Source organism: Pezoporus wallicus, unplaced genomic scaffold (assembly GCF_028554395.1).
Source record: "Pezoporus wallicus isolate ANWC-B61680 ecotype Strahan unplaced genomic scaffold, APGP_CSIRO_Pwel_v1 contig_593, whole genome shotgun sequence".
Taxonomy (NCBI): Eukaryota; Metazoa; Chordata; class Aves; order Psittaciformes; family Psittacidae; genus Pezoporus; species Pezoporus wallicus.
The window spans coordinates 4,309,524-4,334,309 of NW_026642342.1; the positions used below are offsets into that span (position 1 = coordinate 4,309,524).

The following is a 24,786-nucleotide window of genomic DNA, read 5'->3' on the forward strand; positions in this document are numbered from 1 at the left end:
ATAGTTTACATACAGTGTGCTGTAGGAATGTTTCTAAATATCTGTGGGAAGGATATTCACATCAATTTAAGAAAAATACTCATCTGACAATTACAACAATTGCAAAAGCACCTTTCATAAGTATATGTTAAATTACTCAAAATAAGTTCTCATAAATTCCTCATTTTTTGTGTTAGTAACACGACACACTAGCTACATGACCTATCTTTTAAATGGCATTTGAGATGTCTGTGGAGGTTTCAAAGTCGGAGATATAACTCTAAGTTATATTTAAAGAAAAGCATGCTTTCAAAATTTCATCCAGCAGCCTCTGAAAATTTACTACCACAAAGAAAATCTGTATACTTTATTTTTTTCTCAAGACATGACTGATTTGGCACCATGACTGTAGTTCCATGGCAACATCCTAACTACTCGCCGCCACAGTCCCACTCCCTCCTCTGTGCTGGATCTGGATCTCCACCCAATCCTCTGAGCCAGCTAAACCAGCAGAAAAACACTCACTTTTTCCAGCAGTTAGTTTTTAACTTTGTGCACTGAAATGACAGTGTCAGACACTCAAGGGGGTGGAAGCGTGCAATTGTTGTCCCACTTTTCCTGGAGAAAGGCCAGGACCTGCAGGGAACAGGATCCTACAGGGAACCTGCAGCCTGTGTGTTAGATTTCTGTCATCTGAGGTTAACTTCTCAGGCCCCTCCTTTGTCCTACAATGCAGTTAAGTATCACCAAGCTGGGTGAAGTACATTGGTTTATAAGGAAAGGTACAGCTCTTTATATTACTCATGGCTTGCTCTCATAATACTCCAACACGAAACCATACCCATCAGTTGTAAAGATACTAAAACAGTGCTGTGATGAGCTAGTACAATATGCAAAACACCACCCATAAGGGGTTCAACCAATGGTTTTTACTGTATCTCAGGAAACATGAGCAATTTGACAAAACATGTTGGTGGTAATTTACAGACTTGATAGTTAAGTTTGGAATGGTAATGGCATTAAGAAACATAAAGGGTTTTGTAAGTGTTTATGATTTGAATTCAGATGCTTATCGTAAAACTTCCCATAAGCCCTTTTAAGTTTAGAGGCCAAAAATCACCTGCACAGACAAAATGTACACATTTAGAGAAAAGGTAAGTTTATTTGGATGAAGAAGGTATTATGTTACTGGCAGAAATTTGTAAGAGCAAGGATAAATGCACAAAGTTAATGCCTTCAGCTGTGGGGATTTTTTTATGGTCAAGGTTACAGACAGACTTCTCTTGTGTTGTCCAGTATCCTTCAACTAACTTCATTTACATTTAAAGAAAATCTTCTCCACAGTTCTCTACAGCACAAGAATAAGTATGGCACAAAATTCTTCAGTTTATTTTGGCTTAAAGTGTAACTGACACATGATTTGCTGTCTTCATAGACCTTCTAAAAGATAAGCCACTCAAGTTTTGTTCATGAAGAGCTCTAAAAGGGGGACATCAGGTTGAAAGCCACGTACAAACAGTGATTTTTACTGCTGTCCTGGGTTCAGCAGTAGCAGTCATGTTTCTCCTCCTTGGTAGCTGGTGCAGTGCAGTGTTTTGACTTTCAGCTCGGGAACAGAGCTGATAACAATGATGTTTTGGTTTGGCCAAGGACTTTGTGAGGCTCATGCTCTGCCAGGGAGGAGGGGAAGCCAGGAGGAAGCAGAGACAGGACACCTGACCCAAACTGACCAAAGAGGTATTCCATACCACAGCACGTCATGCCCAGGAGGTAACTGGGAGTTAGCCAGAAGGGCTGGGGGACTGCAGGGTTGGAGGAGGTATCGGTCAGAGCTTGGTCGGGCTTGGGGGGTGAGTTATCGGTCGGCTGGTGGTGAGGTGTTGTATTCTGTTCCCTTGTTATTTCCTTTATCATTATTATCATTGGTGGTAGCAGTAGTGATCTGTGTTATACCTTAGTTACTAAACTGTTCTTATCTCAACCCGTGGGAGTTGCATTCTTTTCGATTCTCCTCTCCGTCCCTCCGAGAGCAGGGGGAGGGCAAGAAAGGGGGGGGAAGTGAGCGAACGAATTACCTGACTGGGTTTAAACCACGACAACTGCAAACCTTTCTTTGTTCTGTATGACAGTCACAGTTACAAGCCCTCTGTCAGACTGTATGCAGTGGCTCTGCAATTTGCAAACTGCCTTGGGAACCCCTGTTGCAAAAGACTGCTTCTTACTCTTCTGGATTTCAAGCTCTGTTTATACTTTAAAGGCTTTTTTTACCATGTCAAAGAAAGATTAAAAAGAAGGCCTAACATACAATTTCTGCCCCTTATCATAGGATTGTTTAGGTTGGAAAAGTCCCATAAGATCGAGTCCTACCATTAAGCTGGCACTGCCAAGTCCACCGCTACACCTAAACACCGCATCTACACATCATTTAAATACCTCTAGGGATGGTGACTCCACCACTTCCCAGGGCAGCCTGTCCCAATGCTTGACAGCACTTTTGGTGAAGAATTGTCCCCTAATATCCAGTCTAAGCCTCTCCTGGAGCAGTTTGAGGCCATCTCCTCTTGTCCTACAGCTTGATATTTGGGAAAGAGACCGACTCCCACCTCATTACAACCTCCTTTCAGATAGTTGTAAAGAGCAATAAGGTCTTCTCTGAGAAATGAATCAAAAGTATGATCAGCTAGAGAACACAAGAAAAACAGGATGTTTCTACATTGCTTCCAAATCTGTAACAGTAATACTAAAAATAATGTTTCACATAGACTTATAAAAAATACAAAACATGCAAAACATTTAATAAAGCAGTTAGCTTTCCATTTCTGATGCTTACAACACTTGGGAAGTCCATCATAGCATAAGTGTCTACTTTTTCCTATTTGACCTACATGGTAGTTAAATAATGTTCTCAGACCAAACTAAACTCATCACTCGCTGGTTTTCTTGCCGTTATCTGTTCACTTTCTTCAGTTTTGGAAAATTTGCTGTGAATTGAAGAAAAACGCTTATTTCAGAGCAGATTTGGTCAGCAGCCCCACATGGAACTGAGGAGAAGGAGGCCGTGTGACACGTGCCGAATGGTAAGGGTTATTTTGGAAAGTGGCAAAACAATAGCACGCTGTCCAAGTAGCAAGTATGAACTGTACAAACATGAACGCGTAGCCTGCCATGCAACAGGGCAGTGCAGGAAACAGCCGAACTATAGCACCTTCCACAAAATTCTACAGATTGGTAATTCAACCCCTGAGCACTGCAAAGAAGCAACAAAACTAAACAAAAACCTCTGGGTTTTATGTGATTTGTGTGGTTTTTGTGTGATTCTGAATAGAAAGGATAAGATTGTGAAATAGTACTAGTGACATTACCTGGCTACAAAGTCAGAACCAGATGGGCCATCCACATAATTTCTTCTGTTAGCATTCAAGCTGTGAGCAGAAGCTGCATCTTTTGCAGGCTCAGCTGCCAGAAAGAACAAAGCTCAAGTTATTACAGTTCAGTATTCAGTTAAAATACATAGTCAAAAACCTGTCTGAAATAAATTGAAGTAATGATTTCCAAAGATTTAAGACTTTTCATTGGTTCAATTATTTAGATTAAAACTCAGTCACTTCCTTTCAGCTCTACCTCCTCCCAAGTTCCCATATTGGCACTATTTAAGGGAATGGAGAATGACAAAAATGACTAGAAAAGGAAAGGGAAGACAGAGAAAAAAACTGAAAAAAAGCAACAAAATTAAAAACAAGCAATCTTTTTAGAAACAATAAATATGCTGCTTCTGGAAGAAATTTTTCTGATAAATTTTCCCCAAAACTCTTGGACTGACTTTTCAGCTAGAAAATAGTATTTTGGTCATACCCTGAATTAATTAGCAATACTTAGAAGATTTAAATCAGATCTCTATGTGCTATAAAGCATATAAATTAAAAAAGGTATAAAAGTCACATAATGAAAATCTCTCCCTAGCTCTTGGAGACACAGTGCTAGCCCTGTTGTATGAATGTTTAAGTTACCATGACTCTGGACTCATTAGCAGATGTGAAGATCTAACCTAGAGGTGGATTTTTAAATTTGAGAATTTACTGATGGAACACTGTGCCTTTGTACCGAGGTACAAATGCAATTTTAAATTAACTATCTGTTTAGTTTCCCCAGATTTATAGTCCTTTCTCTTGGTATCTTTTCCTCAGCAATAAATTCTGTTCTTGGCTCCCTATTGTGTCTGTAATCCCTATATAAGCATAAATGGATTCCAGGCTTGTTTAGGTCAGGAAAATTTGCAAGTGATTATACCACAACAATTTGCATGAGTTTTTGGTAATAGACAACAAAACCTAATTATGGTTTATGAGATGAGACGAAGATTAACACAAAGAAAGAGTACTTTGCTCCTTCTTTAAGGGGGTTGTACATTGCCAAATCCTGTTAACTAAAATACTCACTGTATTTGTGAACACAATGGCAATCTATTCACATACATACAAAACCCATGGATGTTAAAATCAATCCTTAATTACCTTGAGGATGCACAACAACACGAGGCTGTACAAATGATGGCTTTACCACCTCAAACCACCAGAACAATTCTGCCATGAACACCATGTAGTTGCTCTAGCAATTAAACAGAGAGAGAGAGAAATTCATATTAAAACACAATCCTGCAAATAAATAGACTAAGCAGCATTCTGGATATGCCTCTCCATTTCATCCAGTTTAGAATCTCTTCTCTACTGATTTCTTAGAAAATGAGGTCAGTAAGTCCAACCCCCAGCACCAACTATCCAATACACATAACTTGACCAGATTTTAACTTGTTGGGTTGAAGTGTTTCATAATAAGCATATGCTCAGGCCTGATGTCTTGCAGGGCAAAGAGTACAGAATGGGTGGAAACAGATGCTGTCAAAAATATTATCCATTTCCATAAAAAAAAAAAAAGTAGTGAAAAGCCCACTGTTTTGCAAGGCTAGGAATTAAATTTTCAGAGCTTTTTATCATGAAAAACTGTGGTTGCCCTTAGTTCCAGTGTAGGAATTTTGAACCTGATTTAGACTTTTGTGTCAAGTATGTGCTTTTTGCCACATTTGTAAAGATTTACCCAAATTTACAAGTCTTTAATGCAAAACAGCATTTAACACTACCAGCAGCAGCATTTGTTCAATGCAGGTCAGAAGAAGGTTTTAGCTCCAAAGATCTATGCACACTTAAAATTTTGTGGATGTATCTTTCTACCGTATTTTACATTACACAGCTATGAATCACAAATGTGGGAGACATGACATTTAAATCTGGGGAAGAAAAGGCGTAAAGGAAGAAACAACAGGAGACATGAACTGCAACAAGAGGAAGAACGATCAAGAGAGGAAAACCAGGCAGAAGCAGTAGTTTTTGCTGCAAGAGTATATAATAAGGAGTGAAAAAAGTCCAGAAGGCTGGTTGACTGGTGGATGAAGAATTCAAAGGCTAAATGATCACAGTCCTAAGGTGCTACATCCATATGGTTCAGTGCTACTTCCTATCTAGAATATCAGCGAGCAACCAGGCCTGAGCTGGCTCAAGCAGGTGCTCAGACTTGACTTGTTTTACAAAGTCTGAAAACAGTACAAGAGAAGAATACAAACGTCTACTTAAGCATTAAATTGAGAAACCATAATTAAACGACTCTGTAAAAACTGTTTGTTTAAAACTGGATGAAGAGTTTCAAATGGCAGCAATGTCTCTTCTAGGTTTTGTGGCAACAAAGAAATCAGAGCTGACTTAGAAAAATGTGAACAATTACCTAATTTCTCTCTTTTTAAACAAAGATAAGGAGAAATCTACTTATAAATAAAGGATATTAGTTGAGAACTTAATATTTGTTGGTATGGGACAGAATTCTTAAACCTATTTATGATAAAACCTGTGGCTTTCCCTGGTCTTCTCTACTTCCTCTGGCTTCTGCCATTGCTGAACTGTTGTACGAAACGGCATAGAGTGCCTGGGTGATGTTTACTTTGAGCAAGGACAGCTGTAATTTTGGTTTTGGTTTTATTTTTTTTAATAGATTTGGCTTCCACATTTTCTATAGGACTCAAGATGATCTTCAGCATAGACTTTGCTATTATAGATGTTAAGAGAGCTATGTTTATACATATAAAACATTCTCATAGCAGAGCATGGGATATTTTCCTAATTTCCAGCCCTTTGTTAGCCATAAGACCTTCAACTTGTCTCCAAGAAAACCTTGCTGCAGATTAAGAATTGCATTTGGGCTCCTTAAATAAATGCAGAGAGTCTTTTAAAATTAAACTTAAAAATAGTTTACTCATTCAATTTCACAGAAAGAAAGATGTGATTCTGAGAAAGTAAAGCCAGTGGTAGACAGTTTCTATATTAGCTTTCTCTTTGTCCAACAAAAAATGTTCTGGTTGATTGAGGCATATACGGCTGCAAAGTCTAAGCTTTCTGCTGTCAATTCACCAGAGAAAAATCTAAGCAGGAAGATGAAGCTTTTTGTGATGCATTAGGAAAAAGAAGAAAACTGCTTTGTATTTGGTGATGGACACATTAACTTTCCATTCCATAACTACATAAATAGGCAAGACTGCTCATATTCAATGTTCAACACTATATTCAAACACACCTGGTGTGTGCCCACAAAGGATATACTCAAATTAAAGATTGTATTGACACTATGTGAGACTTCCATTTCAGACTTCTTTTGACAGCTTCGTTATGTTTTCAGTCTCTAAAATGTCAAATTCCATTGTAGCCGTAACTTTACTGCCTTAAAAATGCATACTCAAATCTTGGAGTGTGAGCAAATGTATGCCAAAATTATGAACAAAATGCTATTTTATTTCAGAAATACACCACAGGCATAGGGCTAAGAAGCATTTTTTTCTTCCTTTTTAAATAAAACCACAACAGAAATATTTAATAATAAATGAGATAACCTCAAATCTGGATCAGTAAACTGAAAAAATTTATTTTCAATATCTGACACTTTTGATTCAGATTTATTTTCTGAATATTTCTAATGTAGATAAATCTTTACTCCAGCAAAGAGTTACTCTTAAACTGAAAGCTGCTCAGACTCTTCAGTACGTGGTGAGGGGATCAACCAGATGTTGCCATAGTTATTACATATAAGCTATAAATAGACTAGGAAAAACCCTGTCTCTGCTTATATAGCATAGAGTAATTGAATGAGGAAAAGTTCATAGCAAAATCTTTTCCACTGATTTCATCAGGAAGTAATTTACATAAAGAAAAATATCAGATGTACTTCTCAGACAAAATATGATTTTTAATACCCTTTTTGAATATTACAATTTCTACAATTTCTTTTAGCATTTCCTGCTCCCCTTTTCTCCCCTCAAACTTCTAACTTGATTTTTTTAAACACAAAAAATGAATTATAAAATGTTCTAATCATAGCTTGTCCCCATCTGAAATAATACAGGTTTTAACACTCCAATTCTTATGTTTATGTTGAAATGCTGCCTTTAATAGTGTGACTGTTCTATGAAGGACTCAGACATTCCTTCTGAGATTATCTTCTACACAGTCTTGAGCTACTGCAGGACACCTCGTTCTGCCAAAAGTCACCTAAGCGCTGTTTACTAAAATGAAACTGCTGGTTGCATAGCAGCTTAGAACTGAGGCTACTCTAGATGTTTGATGGTGAAATGTCATGATGGAAACTGCATTTTCTCAAAAGTTATTATTAGTCAGAAAGGAATGTTAATCTTGGTGATCAAAGGGGAAGACTGATGATCAGTAACTTAATCTTTTGGAAAAGCTAATTGTGTGTCTGTAGCAGTCCTGCTACCCAGGGCTAAAAAGCACATAGGTATTATTTCCACAGATTTTGTCTTGATTATGCCAACAGAACTTCTAAAAGCTAATCATGATTATCACATGCACATATATACAAAAATACTCAGAAGCATAACGGTATTTTCATAGTAGTAAAAGCAAAACCCTAAGCTCTGAACAGTTCAGACAGGCTCAAAATCACTTAACAGCAGATGGCAGACTTGCAGCTTTATAGATGCTTTATTTGCTAACCATCCTGATTTAATTTTTCCAGTTTGTTATGTGCAGACTTTTCATTGGATGTACGCAGTCAGCTGTACTACTGCTTACATTTTATGTATTCCATCTTCTGGTGCTGTGCCATAAAAATCCTTCTGTTTAACTGCTTACCAAATTTTGGAAGGCTATCTTTTGGAAAACAAAACAAAACTACCTCCCGTATTCTGAGTATAAAATCTAAAGTCATTACTTGCTTCTGTAACAAAGAGGTATCAGCTAGCTTGCTTTGTAAAATTATATACAAAGAAAAGTTATTTTAATACATCTATTACTCTTCCATAATTTTAAAATAATGATTAATTTTTAAATCAAATGAGCTAACAAAAATAGTACTTCCAATCTTGCCACTTATAATAATTTTTAACCCTTCTAATATTTATAGGTTCTAGATCTGCATATTTATAGAATAGTAACTACAAGGTCATATATACAAATGACATAAATAATTTCTAATTGGGCTTTAAACCACTAGAATTAAATGCAAAAGCACCCATAGATGCTTGTAGAAATTTTCTCAAAATGAACGTAAGTATACATTGTAAAATTTCTACCACAATGCACATTAAAATCTCTCTTCAGTAGGCCAGGAAAGTGAGTTACATCAAATGCAAATCCATAGTTTCTATGTTATGGAATTGCCAACATAAATGGCATCAAGACTCAAGGAAATTGGAGTGTTTTCAAACTATCTTGACAAGGCCATATTACAGTTCTGTGTATGATCCCTGCACTACCAGTTTCTCGTATCTCCTGCTACGGGTTAATAAATGCCACAGCAACTCAAGTTGAAAACTCCCGTATATCTTGTTTCAGACCAGAACAAAGAAGAGGGAAAACTGGCTGATTAACATAGGTGAAAGCAAACCATGCTGCTTCTCTTTAAATAATGAGTCAGGAACATTTGGTCCCTCTCAGGAGAGACATCTCCTCTTACAGAACTGTTCCCTGGTTGAATCTTCCTCTTCGTTCCTGATCCTGAATCCTTCTGAACCAGACAGATGGGAAACAAATCATGACTCCCACCATGCATACCTAACTGCCTCACCAAACAGCCAGCTGCTCTCCCAGGTCCTTAAGGAATACATATGTATGCTTACAGGGACTTCAACTGTAAATTCAGGCTTGGGTTAGCAGCCTGATTGCAGTGGCTTTTTTCATTGAGATTGGAGGGAAAGCTGCACATGTGTGGTTATTGTTTAGCACTTAATTTCTAGGATTTATCTATATGATGAATCATATAAAAACTGAACACAATTTTTCACATCTCAGAGGACATGATGCTGATTCCATCTTCTACTTATGTCATCTGTGAAGTCGCCATCAACATTACATCAGAAAGTGCAAGTATTCAAAACTGCTCAAGTGCAATAAATATTTTCAGCATAAAACAATCCTTTAGATATTATATTCTCCTGTGCAATTTGGGGGGGGGGGGGGGGGGGGCAAAAAAAGGAAGAAGAAAGCTCAGGAACTAGCCTCTCCATCTTTGACAGTACATGTTTGTTCTGTCTGCTCTGGTTAGTAACTTACTGCAAAAATAAGGTACCTATTCCATGTGCTTAGCTGTGGTTCTGCACAATTTAGAGTCTGGTTCACATTTAGGTCAGAGGAAAACCCTTCACAGACAAGAAACAGCAATCATCTCTCAGACTTGCTTCATTTCACACTCAGAAAGCTTTCATTCTGAACAAATGTGCCTTCTGCATGAAACAGCAGGCCAAAGACAGGGAGCATCCATCCTGTGACCACAGGACAGTACCTCTTACATGCAGACAGAGAGTACAAGATTCTATGCAAATACACACGTGAAGAGACAACTGAACACCTTGTGGGAGTTTCTAGACACCTTCCCCAAAGCTACTGGTGGGCCAGTATGACCCCTTACTTCTGGGAGGCCACTGGGTTTGACCCTAGCTCAGTAAAAATTATTGACAGTGTGAACTGTGTGAGCAAATTAGTGCATTGTTTGACTAGTTCTCTTATTAATAATGGATTCATTCTATTGATAACAGCCCTCAAATTACTAAAAGGTCTTCTAATATTAGTTGTGATCTGTGTCTCATCCTGACTCAATCTTGTGTCAGTGAAAAGACAATGTACAGTATGTGTAGATTAAATGAGTAACACAAGTTTAAGATCACTATTTAAAAAAACCAAAACAAAACAAAACACCCAAACCCACATGTTTTTGACAGCTCAGCTAAAGAAACACTTACAAAACACGATTTAACTGTGCGTCAACTGATTCAATGCCAAGTTCCTATGTGCGCTCTCAAATCATGGCAAACATCAAATAATTTAATCTGTCAGTATCCACTTTGAAAGTTAACCTCAGAAATCACTTCCTAGACTCAGTTTTTAGATCTGAAATCTATGGTCCTACTGACACAAATTAGCAGAGAATGATCTAAAAATATGAAAAGTTTAACCAAATACTATCAAAGATGTGTTTTTCCTCTTATAGAAATACTTTCAACATGCATCTCATGACAAATGGAACATATGAGATGGACTTTCTCTTCAGGGACCATACATGTCCATTATAACATCCCTTCAGGAATCACAGATTCCATTCAAACCAGAAATACTAAATACTACTACACTGCAATGCTAATAAACAGTCAGGGCAAAATTAGTAAGTAGTCTCAACCGTTCTGCAGGGTGGTTTGTGCTTCCTGTGATAGCACTTCATGCAAGTTCTTCTATTTCTACAAAATTGTTCTTTGCATTGGCTGAACATGTGTGTGTCAAGACACAACAAACCAGCTCTTTAAGTTCTATGCAATTTCCTATATGTAGGTGAAGAACAAGATACATAAAAAGAGAAAAATCCCATCTCAGGATAAAACTTCTTAGAAGGGAAGAGGGAGGATCAGGTCAAAAAAGCAATCTGCACAACTGGGGAGAGATACAAGATTTTCTATTCTTTCCTCTTGTTAAGTATGCAGAGAGGACTCAGAAAATACTGTGATTATTTCTGTGTAATCTCTCTTGACTTGTGTTTGCCTGTCTCAAAGGCAAACAACCAGGAACCAGTACAGTCCCTTGGTGGTGCCTCCAGCATCCATGGAATGTATTCAATATTTTTTCTTGAACCTTAGTAGCCCTGCCTTAGTAAACATCTTATGAAGAACTTCACTAATGTATTTTTCTCAGGGGAGGAGAAACGGGCAAGTGAGAAGCGAGAAAACTTACTTTCTATTTCCTTTGATTACGACACATTAAAGCTGTCTAGAAATCCAGACAAAGCCTATTTCTTCTCTGTGCCAAAGCAGAACTAAGCAACCAGTTTCATCTGCTGCAAAATCTGAGCGCCTACATTAAAGGCTCTGGATGCTTAAATAAAGTTTTAAATTAACCTTTGTTTCTGTGCATTTTGATGGGAAAGCCAAAAGCAGGCACAGTCACCTTGGTCAAGTCCTGCACTAAATTTCTGTATCTTGTAGTATCTACAACCTACCTTGATTTAATGTAATTGGACAGTGAAGTGTGCCAAGTGAAGAATGTAAGGTATGCACTTTCTGCTTGATCACTTTAAGAGAAAGAGGCGCTGCTCTCTTCCTTCTCAAGGACTAGCATCAAGTCAGGACACTCAGTGTAATTTCTAGGACCACACAAGGCACAGCACTGTAATTTGAAAAACTCAACTGTATTTTTTTCTCTTGAGGCTTTTCACAGTAACATATCAGCAGTTTCGTTCTTTTTATTCTTTCTGTCACCACTATGACACATAGCAGACTTCTAAACGAAAGCACAGTGCCACCTACTGTGCTTATGGGTCACTCTGAAAACAAATAGACATTTTTGTTGATAAACAAAGTCACCTGAATATAAAGACCAATGCTTCTACAAATCTTAAAACTTGGTATGTATTTTGTAGATGGAGATAAAGGTGACTGCTACTAAGCAGTTTAATTCAATGTGTAATATTTAAAATATAAATTTAAAATGCAAGTTTTTTCAAAGTGACAATAAAATTCTTTGGCGAGTATGTACATTTATTAAAACTTACTCTAATCAGATGCATTGGAAAACTAAGAAAGAGCTCCTTTAACTCTGAATTTATTTGGAAAGCAAATTAATTCTCAAAACTGGAAAAACAGAGTTTAGCACTAGCCAAAGTTTACGTGCCAAGCTTCAGAAGAAAAAATTGGCAGCTTTTCTTTGTAGCATTTACGTCTAAGTAAGTAACCACACCACAGCAACTTGTAAGAACATGATCACAAAAAGGCTTTCTCAGTTGCAGAAATACTCTAAAATATTTGAAAAAACTCTAAACCCCCTCTAAAAACAGTGTTCAGAAACAGCAAAATTACTAAGTCAAACCATTACTATAAAAATGGTATTATTGTCACAAATGAAACTGAGGAATAATGAATTCCATTTATTCCACGTATCTGTAATCAGAGACAAACAATCAAAATGCAGTGAAGGAGTCTTACTCAAGATCACTGAATATGGTTGCAGGACCATGTGCTGGGAAACTACAAACAAGAGGTTGCAATGCAGCAGACATTTTACAAGGATGTAGGTAATCACTGAATTAAAAACCCCCAAAAGCTGACTGAAAGCTGTCACTAGGCAACTTTGCATATACAATATAAAAAAGCAACAGCTAAGTAGTCTACACTTAAGTCTTACTGCCCTTACTCGCACTGTCAGCTCGAAAAGGATTGGGTTCAACCCTACAGAAGACAAAGCTATATTCAAGCTCTGGCCTCTGTGGCTCTGCTTCTGAGATAGCTATAAAAGCATTGAAATGGCTCTAATATCTCGAAACCCGTTACATCCCATCTGCAGTGGATATAACTCCTCCATAAAAATAATATTTCATTCCCTAAAGGCAGACCAACAAGAATCTTAAGCAAACAAAGGTTATTTTATATAGAAGAAAGTCTTATAGAAACACAAAACTGAAAAACTAAAGTTACAATCAGGCAAGAAATAATTTGATTACGCCTTGTCCTTTCACACAGGCTTAAAAATGATAGAATAAGCAAAATCAGTGTGTTCCCCCCCCCCTTCTAAAAGAGTGAAATCTTAGAATGACTGAAAACACTTAACTGCTTATTCAAACAACTATAGTTCTTGGGATCATGTTCCTGCTGTGTTCCAGGCATAAAGCCGTTAGATATTATAATGAAATTAACTCAGAAGTTTACATTTTCAGAAAAGTGAGAAAAAAAGCTTTAAGGTTTAAAATCATAAAGTTATTCTGTATGCAGAAATGATTAAGAAGAGTAATAATTCCATAAACAACTCTTAAATATTCTGTCCTTTTGTTAAAGCTTTAATAAATTTAAACTAATGCAGAACATTATTACATGTTAACAGATATACCACAGGTTACATTCTTTAGCTAAAAATGAAATTATAAGAAAAGAGACAAAATGTGAAATAGTTTCCCCAAAATCAAAGGTTTTTATAAATACTGTCACAAGTGCTTTTTAAAAATATTTCAGAACTACTATAACAACATAACTGCCAAACAAAGCTGCAAGTTTTACTTGCTGCTGGAATCTACATGTTGCATGCAGTGCCACACTTTTTCATTTAGCAGAAGACCAAAAAAGACTAAATATATCATTAGCAAAACAGTCCTGTGGACACTGCTCTCAGTTTCACTTATCTATTTACTGGTTTTTGTTGTTTTTGGTTTTGTTTTTTTTTTTTTTTTACCTTTATTGAAGAAGCTGCATAGAGCATATCCTCAAGACTGAAATGGCAGCACTGGTTAAGGTATTCCTGGCAAAATTCTTGAATCAACTGTAGATTATACAGACTGTCAGCCAAAGACATTGTCTCTTTCAAACAAATATCTAGAAAGGAAGAACAGAAGCAAGGATTAGATACAGGTGCAGATTTGCAAAAAGTACTTTTTGCTTTGCTGGATTCTTGAGCATTTTCTGGATAAATTCCGGCCTCTGGCCCCTACAGCTTTTATTTTTCTATTTCAGAAACTTAAGAAATGATGACTATATTTTATCTTTGCAGTATTATATTTTTAGACATTTTTCTAAGCATTAATTTTTTTACCCCCTATTAACAAGTTGTTGGGTTTTTTTTTCCTGTTTTGCCTTTTGTGAAAATGGGAGTTACACTCTAACTTCTGCTATTCCCATATAATGAAAACCCATGTCTGATCACAATGTAAGTTTTTTTCAATTAGCTTTCCTATACGACAACAGCAGTAGGAAACGTAATCTTTTTCACAAAGTTCTCCATACATCCTTGCTCTCTGTCTTTGCATACAGACCTAAGAGTACAATTTAGTGCTATTAATCCCAAATCTTCCCAAAAATACCAGTATTTGATTTTGTGTATTTAGATGTTTGATATGAGATTATACAAGGATCATGAATTATCACCTTTTGTTTTAAAGTGCCATTTAAAGACACGGAAGTGGCAGCAGTGAACAGACTAGTGAAGTTATAAAGTAGTATCTGAATACTATTTTTGCCCAGCTAACCTCCTCCTGCTCTCTTTTCATAACTGCTTCTTGGAAAATTCAGTAGCTATAATTTCCAAGAAAAAAAAAAGTCCTTGAAAAAAGGACAGAAGAAAATTACTGTACTTCCAGAGCATGCATCAGATTTTATTCTTAAAGCAACAGTGTATGACAGAACTCCACTTAACTTTTAAAGTGTTTAGGATAAAAGGTTTCTTCAGACTAGGAACCTATTTTGACGCTATCAGGATAAAGATTCCCATCCTGAGGATATCGGACATATTCCATCATCCCAACCCCACAGATGATGATCAATATAAAAAAAAAAGTTTGACTAAACTAACAAAATGGGATTAGGTTTAGTAATACTAAATGTGAAATCATGCATTCTGATCTAACAAATTCTAATGTGATTCACTGGTTGCAAGTGATAGAGAGTAAGAAGATACCATGTATTAGCCAATGTAAAGATGTTTATGAGCTTTCCATGCAGCTACGAAAACCAGCAAACATGATGCTAAAATGTATCAGAAGATCTATTTCCAGAAGTGACAAAGAAGCACTGTATGAAGTAGTATTGAGATGCCAGTCTGGGTACAATTATGACCATCCATATTCAAGGAAGATAAATTGAAACTGGACTAGTTGCAGAGAAAGACTACTGAGGATAATAATGAGAATGGAAATCCACCTCGGAAGGGGAGACTGAAGAGGGTTGGTTCAGTAGCCAGGGCAGAACAAGGAAAAGAAAATATATCATAAATGTAGACATCAGATTAGAAGCTATTGAAGCCAAAGGGCACTGCTGGAAGAGCAATAAAAAGGCAGGTAGACAGGCTACAAGCACATTTGGGTAGGAAACCAGAGTACGATTTAAAACCTTGTCAAAAAACATGGAGCCCTGCAACACTGGGTAAGAAAAAGTACAGATTTTAAAGAGCTAGACAATTTTAAAGTAGAACATTATAAACATGATAAATTCATGAAAGTGATTATATAATTTCATACAATAGCCAATTTCTTGACACACTGACATAACGAGTCCTTTCTAATCCTGTATTCCTTGAAGGAAACCTAGATTTGAAAGTTAAATAAAGTCTTGATGAGAAGAAACACTATTTCAGACTACAAAGAACTCTAGATTAGTATTTTTTCTTTTTTGTTAATGCATTTTTAAGCATTTTTGCATATGTATTTTTGTTAGCTGCCTTCCTCAGTTCTAACACAGAACCAAATCTCAATGAAATTAAACATGCATCAAAAATTGTATTATTTAAATACAGGGAAAATGGGCAGTCTTTTTGAAAAGCTGCTAGTCACTTCAGAGTACCTTTGAATTTACTTCTGAGACAATGACAGGCACATTTATGTATATTTAGGGAAGACATTGTCAGGACACCTAACAACATTAACACGAAAGTTCCAAAGACAACATATGCCTTGTCTGTTTAAAGTCAGATGCTGGAGCAATCTGCTGGTAAGTATGTATGTGGTCATGCGAGGTATACAAGATCTTTCAGACTGTCCATATTTTCAGCTATGCTAAAACAGTAAGATGGAATTAGGTGTTAGCCCTATTCAACATTATCCCAAGTTCTAATTCTTGCCTAATCATGTACAACAGTATTTGGCTACAACATTTATGTAAATTGGAAGTTACATTTTTCAAAATTCACAAGACTAAGAAGAATGGTGAATGCGTGCATCTTGGTGTCTTTCATCTTCAATGTCTACTGCACTGCAAGCTTCCTACAAAGTGGTTGTGTATACGAATTCCAATTTGAGTCCTTAGCAAGCTTTATACTCTTGTTCGTATTCCTGGATTTCTCAGGATGCTTCTTTCAAAGTGTTCCCACGACATCAAAGGCATTATGGACAGAACACAGGAAGAAAATGATGGGTGTTAGCTGACAAGACATTTTATAACTACATGAGGCTCTCAGTTGCCAAGATATGACTTTAACTAGGACACTGAGCAAAAGAACAAGATGAAGCTGCTTATTATCAGAGACAACTGTTGTTATAGAACAGCACATCACCAATATGTACTAGACTGCATGTTTTTGTTTACTTTATAAATTATATAGTTAACTATCAGATGAAGTAAACGCCCCCCCCCCCCAGAGAGCAACTATCTGCCATGCACTGCAACTATGCTGGGCTTGACTAACTCATTTTCCATGTTTTAAATCTGTAACTTCTCAGATTCACAAGAAAGCTTACGCAGCTTCAAGAATAAAAGTTTTCCAGGTGGTTTTAAGTTTCAGACACAAAGGCAAATATGTTGTCACAGTCAGATTCTATAATCATATGACCTACTATGTTTATATTAGTGTGATAACATAAGCACAACATGGAAGGACACCTTGGTTGCTTTTATTTAAATGTAAAAATAAATGGGTACAAAGGTAGTATTAAATAAAACCCCACTCAAATTTTGCCTCTTCTGTATCACATTTAAGCACCTTTTTTTTCCCACATAATTATCAAAGACAGACATTTAAACTTTCATGGACATAATTTTACAAGCATAGAGACATGTTAGACGTACCCTCTAGTTTAACAATATCTGGACAGTAGAAGTGAATCAGAGCTGCTAGAGCACAACCATCTGTGCCATCTTTAAGCAGATTCTCCACCAACGGAATGCAGGGCAGCTGTTTAAGCAATGTCTGCTCCTTCCTGTAACGAGCCTACAATACAGAATGAAGAAATTCAGAGAGACAAAGACTCTGAAACATATGAAGAAACATTTATACTGTAGGTTTTATGCCCTGTTAGTGGAAAAGCAGTATTCGAACAACTGAATATTCTCAGTGTTAAAACCCTTTAAACTATTCATGTTATGCCCCCTTGTGAATGGCAGAAATAATACTTAAAATGAAAGGAACCTACTATGCTAATATTGAGCCTCTCCTTCAAAACTACCAAATTTTGATGATCTCTGTATAGCACGCTGAATTAAATCATATTTTAAGCCTTATGTAACATTCAATACTCATTGTTATACAATCAGAAATGATCTGTGTGTAAACACAGTGAGACAAATCCTTAGCTGGTGTATAACTTCAGTTTACTGGCAAGTCAAATGACTCTGTGAACTTAACACACTTAAGAACCTTGCCCAAATCTCATTCATATGACAAATTCAGAAACTAGGAAATCTGCATTTGATCAACTCTATTTTTATTACTGGCATTTGCACTACAAGTAGTCATAAATATAGAGAAGCATTAATGGTCAAGTGTGAGGACCATGCAGTGGCCCATTATAAAATGAAAGCATTTTGAAAACAACTTGATGTATAAAGAGATCATTAGTTCAGAATACCAAGATAGCATTTATCTGCAGTGAATATATTTTTCATGGGGTTTTTTTGGAGGGGGGAGAGGGAGGCTTACTTAAAAAAAGATATTCATTTCCCTTATTTTTTCACTTCTTCCTGGGAAAACAAATGGAGGTGGAAGAAAGTGATACAGATTTTAATTGGTTAATATAATTTCCTAAGATTTATTTTAAAACAATATGAAAGATTACTGTTGCATTCATATCACAGATGCCAAGAGGATGCCAAGGTATTTCTAAGTTAAATTTACACTATTTTTGTTCATCTATACATAATAAACTGGAACATTTTGTGCAGGGACTCTGAAAAATCTTCATGGATGTTACTTTTCCAGCAAAGCTGAAGCTGACAGTCCCTATCTCCTACTCTCCACCTTTTAGATATGCTGGAGCAATTGCTGATGGGGCTGCCTGGCAAGACCATTGATGCAGCTACAACATCTCTCTTCTCCTTTGTTTCAGCTGTGAATGAGTGAGCACAGCTGGAGGTTTTACAGGTGAGAATTGTTTAAGCTAACTTTGCTAGTGTGGAACCACAGACTAACCCTGAAGGCTTTACTTACTGTCACTGGATTTCTGTCAAGAATCACATGCGATTATCTCTAGTGCATGTTAGTCTCCTCTAAGTGGCTCAAGAAGTACGAGTCTAACCTGGCAGCAGCAGACACACCAGTTCCAGAAAAATAAAGGGCTTGTATTTAGCCCACAGAACTTAGCCTTTACCCAATTAAAATAATTATAAAAAAAAAAGCCCAACCCTGAGAGTTAGTCTTTATTTCATACTTGTCACATCCTGGTGCTTGCATGTCAAGTATACTGTATAAATATGAAAATGCCATTTTTGCATTCTATTGGAAATATTCACTAACACCAAACAAAATCATGTTAATGTTTCATGCATTATTAATATTCCTTTCTCCACATTAGTAATACTCCCTACTATTTCTAACAAAATAGACCACTTATCCTTGCAGCAAAAGTTTGTTCTTTTTCACCCTATGCCAATCCAATGCCCCACTGTAAGTTTCAAATACCAACCTAATATATCCAAGTACTTCCTCCTCAAAATGACTAAAATTAAGTCTAGGAAATATTACATCATAAAAAATACAGAATACAGATGGACTCAAACCATGGTCCAACAAGCCCTGTGTAATTTATATTATTTTGAATAGTGTCTTTTTATTGGAATATTCAAAAATACTAGAAATGGATAATACAGTGGTCTTGTACACTAAATCCTGTGAAAAAGTCTACTGCCACTTTAACGATGCTTTGACTGGCCTTATAAACAGTGCCTGCAGATGCTGGAAACTGTGTCTTATCATTAAAGAGCTAGAAAGAGAAATTAATTCATTGGAGAGTGTATGCCAGGCATGTTACTTCAAGAAAAATAAACTTATATAACCCAACATGCTATGTTCATTAGGGTGTAACAGGCATCATGTTTCAATTTGCCTGAAAAGATAAAAGTAGTTATACTGAAAAAGAAGAGACACTGATAATCACACTGCATTTTAAATAAACTTCTTTTTTGAAGAAACCTCTCATCAGTTGTAATGCTTGCTATTAAATATGGATGCAATAATGCAAAAGATGAACTTCTACGTTTATTATAAAGCTTTAGTGCTAACTGAAATATAAATGATAACACAGACATCTTGTTTCTGAGATCCTAAACAATCCTGATTTAACATCTTTGAGCTTATTCCACTTAAAACAAGTTTAGGTGTAGTTGAGACACTTGGATATGAACAAGGTCAGTTAGAGATGAACCAACAGCACACCAGCTACTCTGTCTTAAGTGCTCATGTGTATTCCAAGTTAATCATTAATAATGAATGCTCTTATCCACTTACCATACAGTAGATAACATGTTATAAATTTACTTCTCAAAGTTTTCAGCTGCCTGTATGCTCAGGAATATCTCACTATGAAACACTTGCTCTACATAAAAGGAAGAGATCAGAAGCCTGGCTGCACTGTTAGAGTAGCCTGAGCCACTGTCTTCCTACTATATTATCAGTAGCACCTGCATTTCAACTGTATCTACTAAACTAACAAGCTCAAAGTAACATAAACATCACTACTTCAAATTGTTTATATATAGCTGGCAGGCAAACTGGAGTTAGCTTTTCAGGAGATGAAATACCTTCTATTTGGCATCATTTTTATGCAATGGAAGAGAACCATTAGTAAACTAACACTTTTGGCAAAAATAGAACAAAAACATATTCTGAAACTACTCTGAAGTAGCACTTATTTTGTAGGAATGAAACAAAAAAAATGTGTCTAAATTTGTGATCAGTTTTTTTTTTTGGGGGGGTGTTCCATTTTTATCTCCTTTTAATTATGCTATCTTAACTAAAAAAAAAAATAATTAATTCAGGGACTATACCGTGAAGAGCAGTGTATTTGTGTGTCACAACTGTAACAGATAGCACTACAGAGAAATTGCCTACATAGCATAAACTGTTATGAATTGGAATACTGACTAGTCTGCTGAATACAGCACTCAAAACTGATTTTCCAGACACCAAGTAATTTCTGTTACCTACATGCAATTGCCTTGTTATTTTTAATTCTTTTTGCAATGTATGAACAATCTTTTACCAGTTATGACAACAAATACCTGAAGGATTGCTAGACCAGTTATTTGGTAACCCTTAAAGATAGATCAATATTAGTTCTTTGGAATTCAGACCAGAAGTATCTATATACCTAAACAGCTGACTATTTTGTTCCCAGCCAAACCTGTTAAAGTATAAACAGTCTGAATGCTTTCAGGGGTGAACTATATGATGAGGAAAGTAACCCAAGGTGACACAGCACAGCGAACACAAACTTTATTATTGTTGCAGACCTTAACAGTTAACTTTTTATCACTTTTAGTATAGTCTCACTAAAAGTAGACTGCTTTGGGTTACTTTGTGTTGGGAGAGATTAAGAGTAGTCTTGAATCAGATGATAAATAAAGCAATTCTAGAGAAATGGTGTGATGGCTGCATATTGTTAAATCAGAAAATTTCAGAGTCCATGTAGCATAAACAATCAAAAACTATTTCTGCATGTCTCTTACAACAGAGTCAGAATCGAACAGAGTATGTCTACTGAAAGCTGATGAAAAAGTAGTTTGCAAAAAACTTGATCATTTGACATTAGTTAGTAACAGGTAGCACTGCCTTATACAAACCCATGAAGAACTTGACTGCCTTATCCAGCATCACATCTTACATTTATTTTGCACAGACTACCTTGCAAAATAAGCTCCTGAATTATGCACACCTTTGGTAGAACAATCTCTTATAAAATTATCTTGTAGAGACAAATGAAATGAATGCCTAGACCAGCATGACATGGACAAAGCCATTCCCAAAATAAGCTATTTGATCAAAGTGAAGCAGTTGGGCAAACTTACAGGAACCAGTTTCCAAAACCATTTGGTAGGAGACTTCAGAGGAAGCAGTAGAAAAAAGAATAAAAGCAAAAAGCAAAAAAAAAAACAAAAAGGAACATTTTATCAGATTTCATAAATTAATTTTACAAAGCAATTTTTTTAACATTCTCAGTTTTATATAACAGTGAATTTTAATTTAACATAAGCATTAGTGCACTGTAGCCTCAGTGTATTGATCTAATTAGCAGAAATAACACTGGTGAAATGTCTTCAGTCTTTATAGATGAACATTGTAATTTTCCCACATGAACAGGTAAGACTGTCAGATGAATGCCATTTAATATTTTCACCCAGCTAATTGTACCCTACATATGCAATCTGACTGAAGAATTCATTTGAGACTTTAAGTCATGATATCACAAGTATCAAAATGAACTCCAACAGCACATACGGGAAAGCAGGGAAGCTAAAGCAATGGAAAAAAGGTATAAACACACTGTAGTATATAGTACAACCAATTGCAGTGAAGTTTGCATTAGCTACTTCAAGCCAAACAGTTGTTTATAACATTCAACAATATTTTTTAACAAAGCATATGACAGTTTTCAGAACAAGAAGAGGTGCAGGCAGTTATATTTTTGCAGTGACAAATCACATTAGCATCAGCTGCATGATGTGCAATGACCTGAAATGCAGACGGGGTTTTGGCTACTGGCAGAGAAATTATCAGAAAGCATATATAAAAATCTAAACTCTAACGTGATAAAAAAAATCTAAATGAAAGTTTTGCAAAAAAAAAGTTTTACTTAAAAGCTTAATCCTAAGTACAATGAAGTCAGTGATTTTTTCTGTAAGTCTATACACTAGTCTGGCATAATACTTTTACTATTAAGAAAAAACCATCATGTAACAGTATTATAAATACACATAGAAAACATCAACACTGTTGGTTTAATTATAGGAATGAAAAAAAAATACTAATGTGTAGAAAAGCAGTTCTTTCTGGGTTTTTCTTAAAAGAAATACTTTCTGGAAATGGTGAAAAAGTTTTTTAGTATGGAAAAAACTGTTATGGAAGCTTATTATTTTACATAGTTGTCAAAATACTGGGCTTCTATAAGCCCTCTGAAGTAACCACAGCAATGAACCAAGCTTTTATGTAAAAAAGCAATCGTACACAAAAGGGTGTGTATGTGTGCATAGTAACATGACTATTCTCAACATTATTCTCCTCCATTCAACCGGACTGTTACAGTGGAAAACCCCAAAGCCACTTAGAATGTACTACAGAATGCATGCTCATGTGTGGCTCTAGACATTTACCCAATTTTTCACCAGTTTCTTGTCACCTTACTGAAATATAGTCAAAATATGGACAAGTACATGAATTTGAAAACAAGCTGTCTTAACTCTCAAATGCCATCAGGAATTCTAAAACGTATCATAAAGCAAAGTTTTAGATAAATTGGGTGAGATCAGATCTGGGCTGCCTATTGGTCCCGGATAGAAAAATTCTTTGATTTATCAAGGTGAAGTGTATTTCATACCTGGACTCAAAAGGTCTGTCGATACCTATGTAATGGTAGGCTGAAGAACTACTCTTTGAAAAAAAACCCCACATATTTGTTTCAATTCCAAAGACAAGCTCTCTGTAGCAGTACAGACTGAACTCAAAACTAGCAATGAAATATAAATTTTTACTTGCCACTTGGCTGAAACTATGGTGGAGATGACTATGAATATGCTTCAAGAGGCTGAAAGACTCAAGATAATGAAGTTTAAATTCAAACATACTGTAAGATTTATAAATACATACTTTGTAAATGCACTTGGAAAGAGATAAAGAAAAGCTGAAATCGTTTGGAGAACATAAAGGGGATTCAATGGCTGCTGAATTGGTACTTTATGCCAACAGGAAAAAAAACGTTTTTCCCCTGAACTTTGTAAAAAATAACATATTATAAACCAGATCAAAGAATCCTGACTTCTCAAAAAAAACAAAAACAAAACCCCAAGCAATAAAAACCTGAAAAACCTAAACATAGAGCCCCCCCAAAACTAACCAACCCTCCCCCCCCCCCAAAAAAAAACACAAAAACAACCCACAACAGAATAAACAATAACTCAGGTTGAGGGCTTACAGTTTTACAAGATTGTTTAATCCCCCTAAAAAAAAGTTTTAAGCATGACTATTATAAATTTAGCTCAGTATAAATTCATTCTATGATGCCAAAAAGTGGTAGTCCTGTCCTTCATTAAACACTTGTTTATGCTGTCTTCCTTGCACCATCATTTGTGTTCATGCAGCTGTGCATTAGTTGCATTAATTGGATCAAGCTGATCCGGCTGCAAAGTTTTCTTTTTGACAGGTTAGCTTTTGCTAGCAGTGTGGATTTATGACACATTGAATTGAAAGTAGAACTATGGAGTTAGTGTTTTACCTTCACACAAGAAGTTGCACTGTTTAAACTATTAAAAAGATCCAACAACCCACATTTAAGGGATCCATGTCTTTGGAAGAATACTCTTACATTTGTTTCTCTCACAAGATTTGCATAGATTTGGCTTAAATCTTTTAAAATGGATTCAGTGTAAATCATAAAAGCAGATGGAAAAGTTACAGGTTTTTGAGAAAGCTTCAACTACATTAAGAATCAGTAGTTTAACCAGTGCAACCATACACTCACTGGATATTACTCAAGGGAAGTCTGAAAACCAAAATCTATTCACTACAAAACTTGAAATCCTAATTCTGAAAGAAGATGCAGAGACACTACCAGAGAAAGATGAGGTTACCACAAATCACCAGCTGATCAAGATCCACAGAGGACTACCTGGAACTAAAAATCATGCATACTGGTTCCTCTCTTATCTTCTACAGAAAGCTAGTGGCAGAAGAAAGTGAAAGAAAACAAAAGAACATCTCATGATCAATTAATACTGGTTTTATCTATCCAGAAATAGAAAATAGGTGTATCTTATCAGTTTTGTCATCTATTAGTCTGTGTAAATAATGTTGACAATTTTTTAGAAATGTAGAGATTTACTATTTATTGCAAAAAGATAGTAAAGCATTAATTTGGCAGGCTTGAGGATTATGTTGAAATTATTTTTCCACAACTGATAAATTGGTGAATTTATGCCAGTAGGAAGTCATAACATAATTAAAAAGTTCACATATTAACCTTTGGTCACCTTTTAGGCATGCAACTTTGCTGCTTCTTGGCCAGAAGCTAGAACTAAAGAAAAGCTTTCCCTAATGACTAGAATGACCCATTCTCCCTATGTTTGTTTGGCTGTGTCTGTAAATCAGCGTAAGAAACATCCTTAAATTTAGTTCGGGTTCAAAACCTGACCACACCTTAGAAATTCTGAAACTTAAATATCCGAAGGTGTTTGTTTGGCTAGAGCAGAAGGGAGACTGCAAACTTTCTTTAATTTTAGAATGGAATCATCACTTTTTGAACTGCTGTTGGTAACAAAAGACCTAAATTACAAACGAGAGCCCCAGCCTGGTGGAAGGATGGTGGAAGGCAGAAAAGATG

The 24,786-nt window shown here is 36.0% G+C and overlaps 1 protein-coding gene across 5 annotated transcripts in view; it reads right to left on the reverse strand.

Annotated features, from left to right (window-relative positions):
• The window catches only part of CAMSAP2 (calmodulin regulated spectrin associated protein family member 2), an 85,853-nt gene that overhangs the window by 16,309 nt on the left and 44,758 nt on the right, over positions 1–24,786 (reverse strand). For 3 of the 5 annotated variants that reach the window (XR_008974900.1, XM_057429276.1, XM_057429277.1), the window contains exons 5-9: positions 21,263–21,295; positions 17,051–17,192; positions 13,731–13,870; positions 4,491–4,584; positions 3,342–3,435 (exon numbers count right to left, since the gene is read on the reverse strand). Coding sequence is in view for 4 of the 5 variants with exons in the window: in XM_057429276.1 (XP_057285259.1) it covers positions 3,342–3,435; positions 4,491–4,584; positions 13,731–13,870; positions 17,051–17,192; positions 21,263–21,295 (503 nt within the window). In the remaining variant the exon portion in view is untranslated. The remainder of the gene's footprint in view (positions 1–3,341; positions 3,436–4,490; positions 4,585–13,730; positions 13,871–17,050; positions 17,193–21,262; positions 21,296–24,786) is intronic. The other 2 variants (XM_057429278.1, XM_057429279.1) reach the window with 1 other exon arrangement.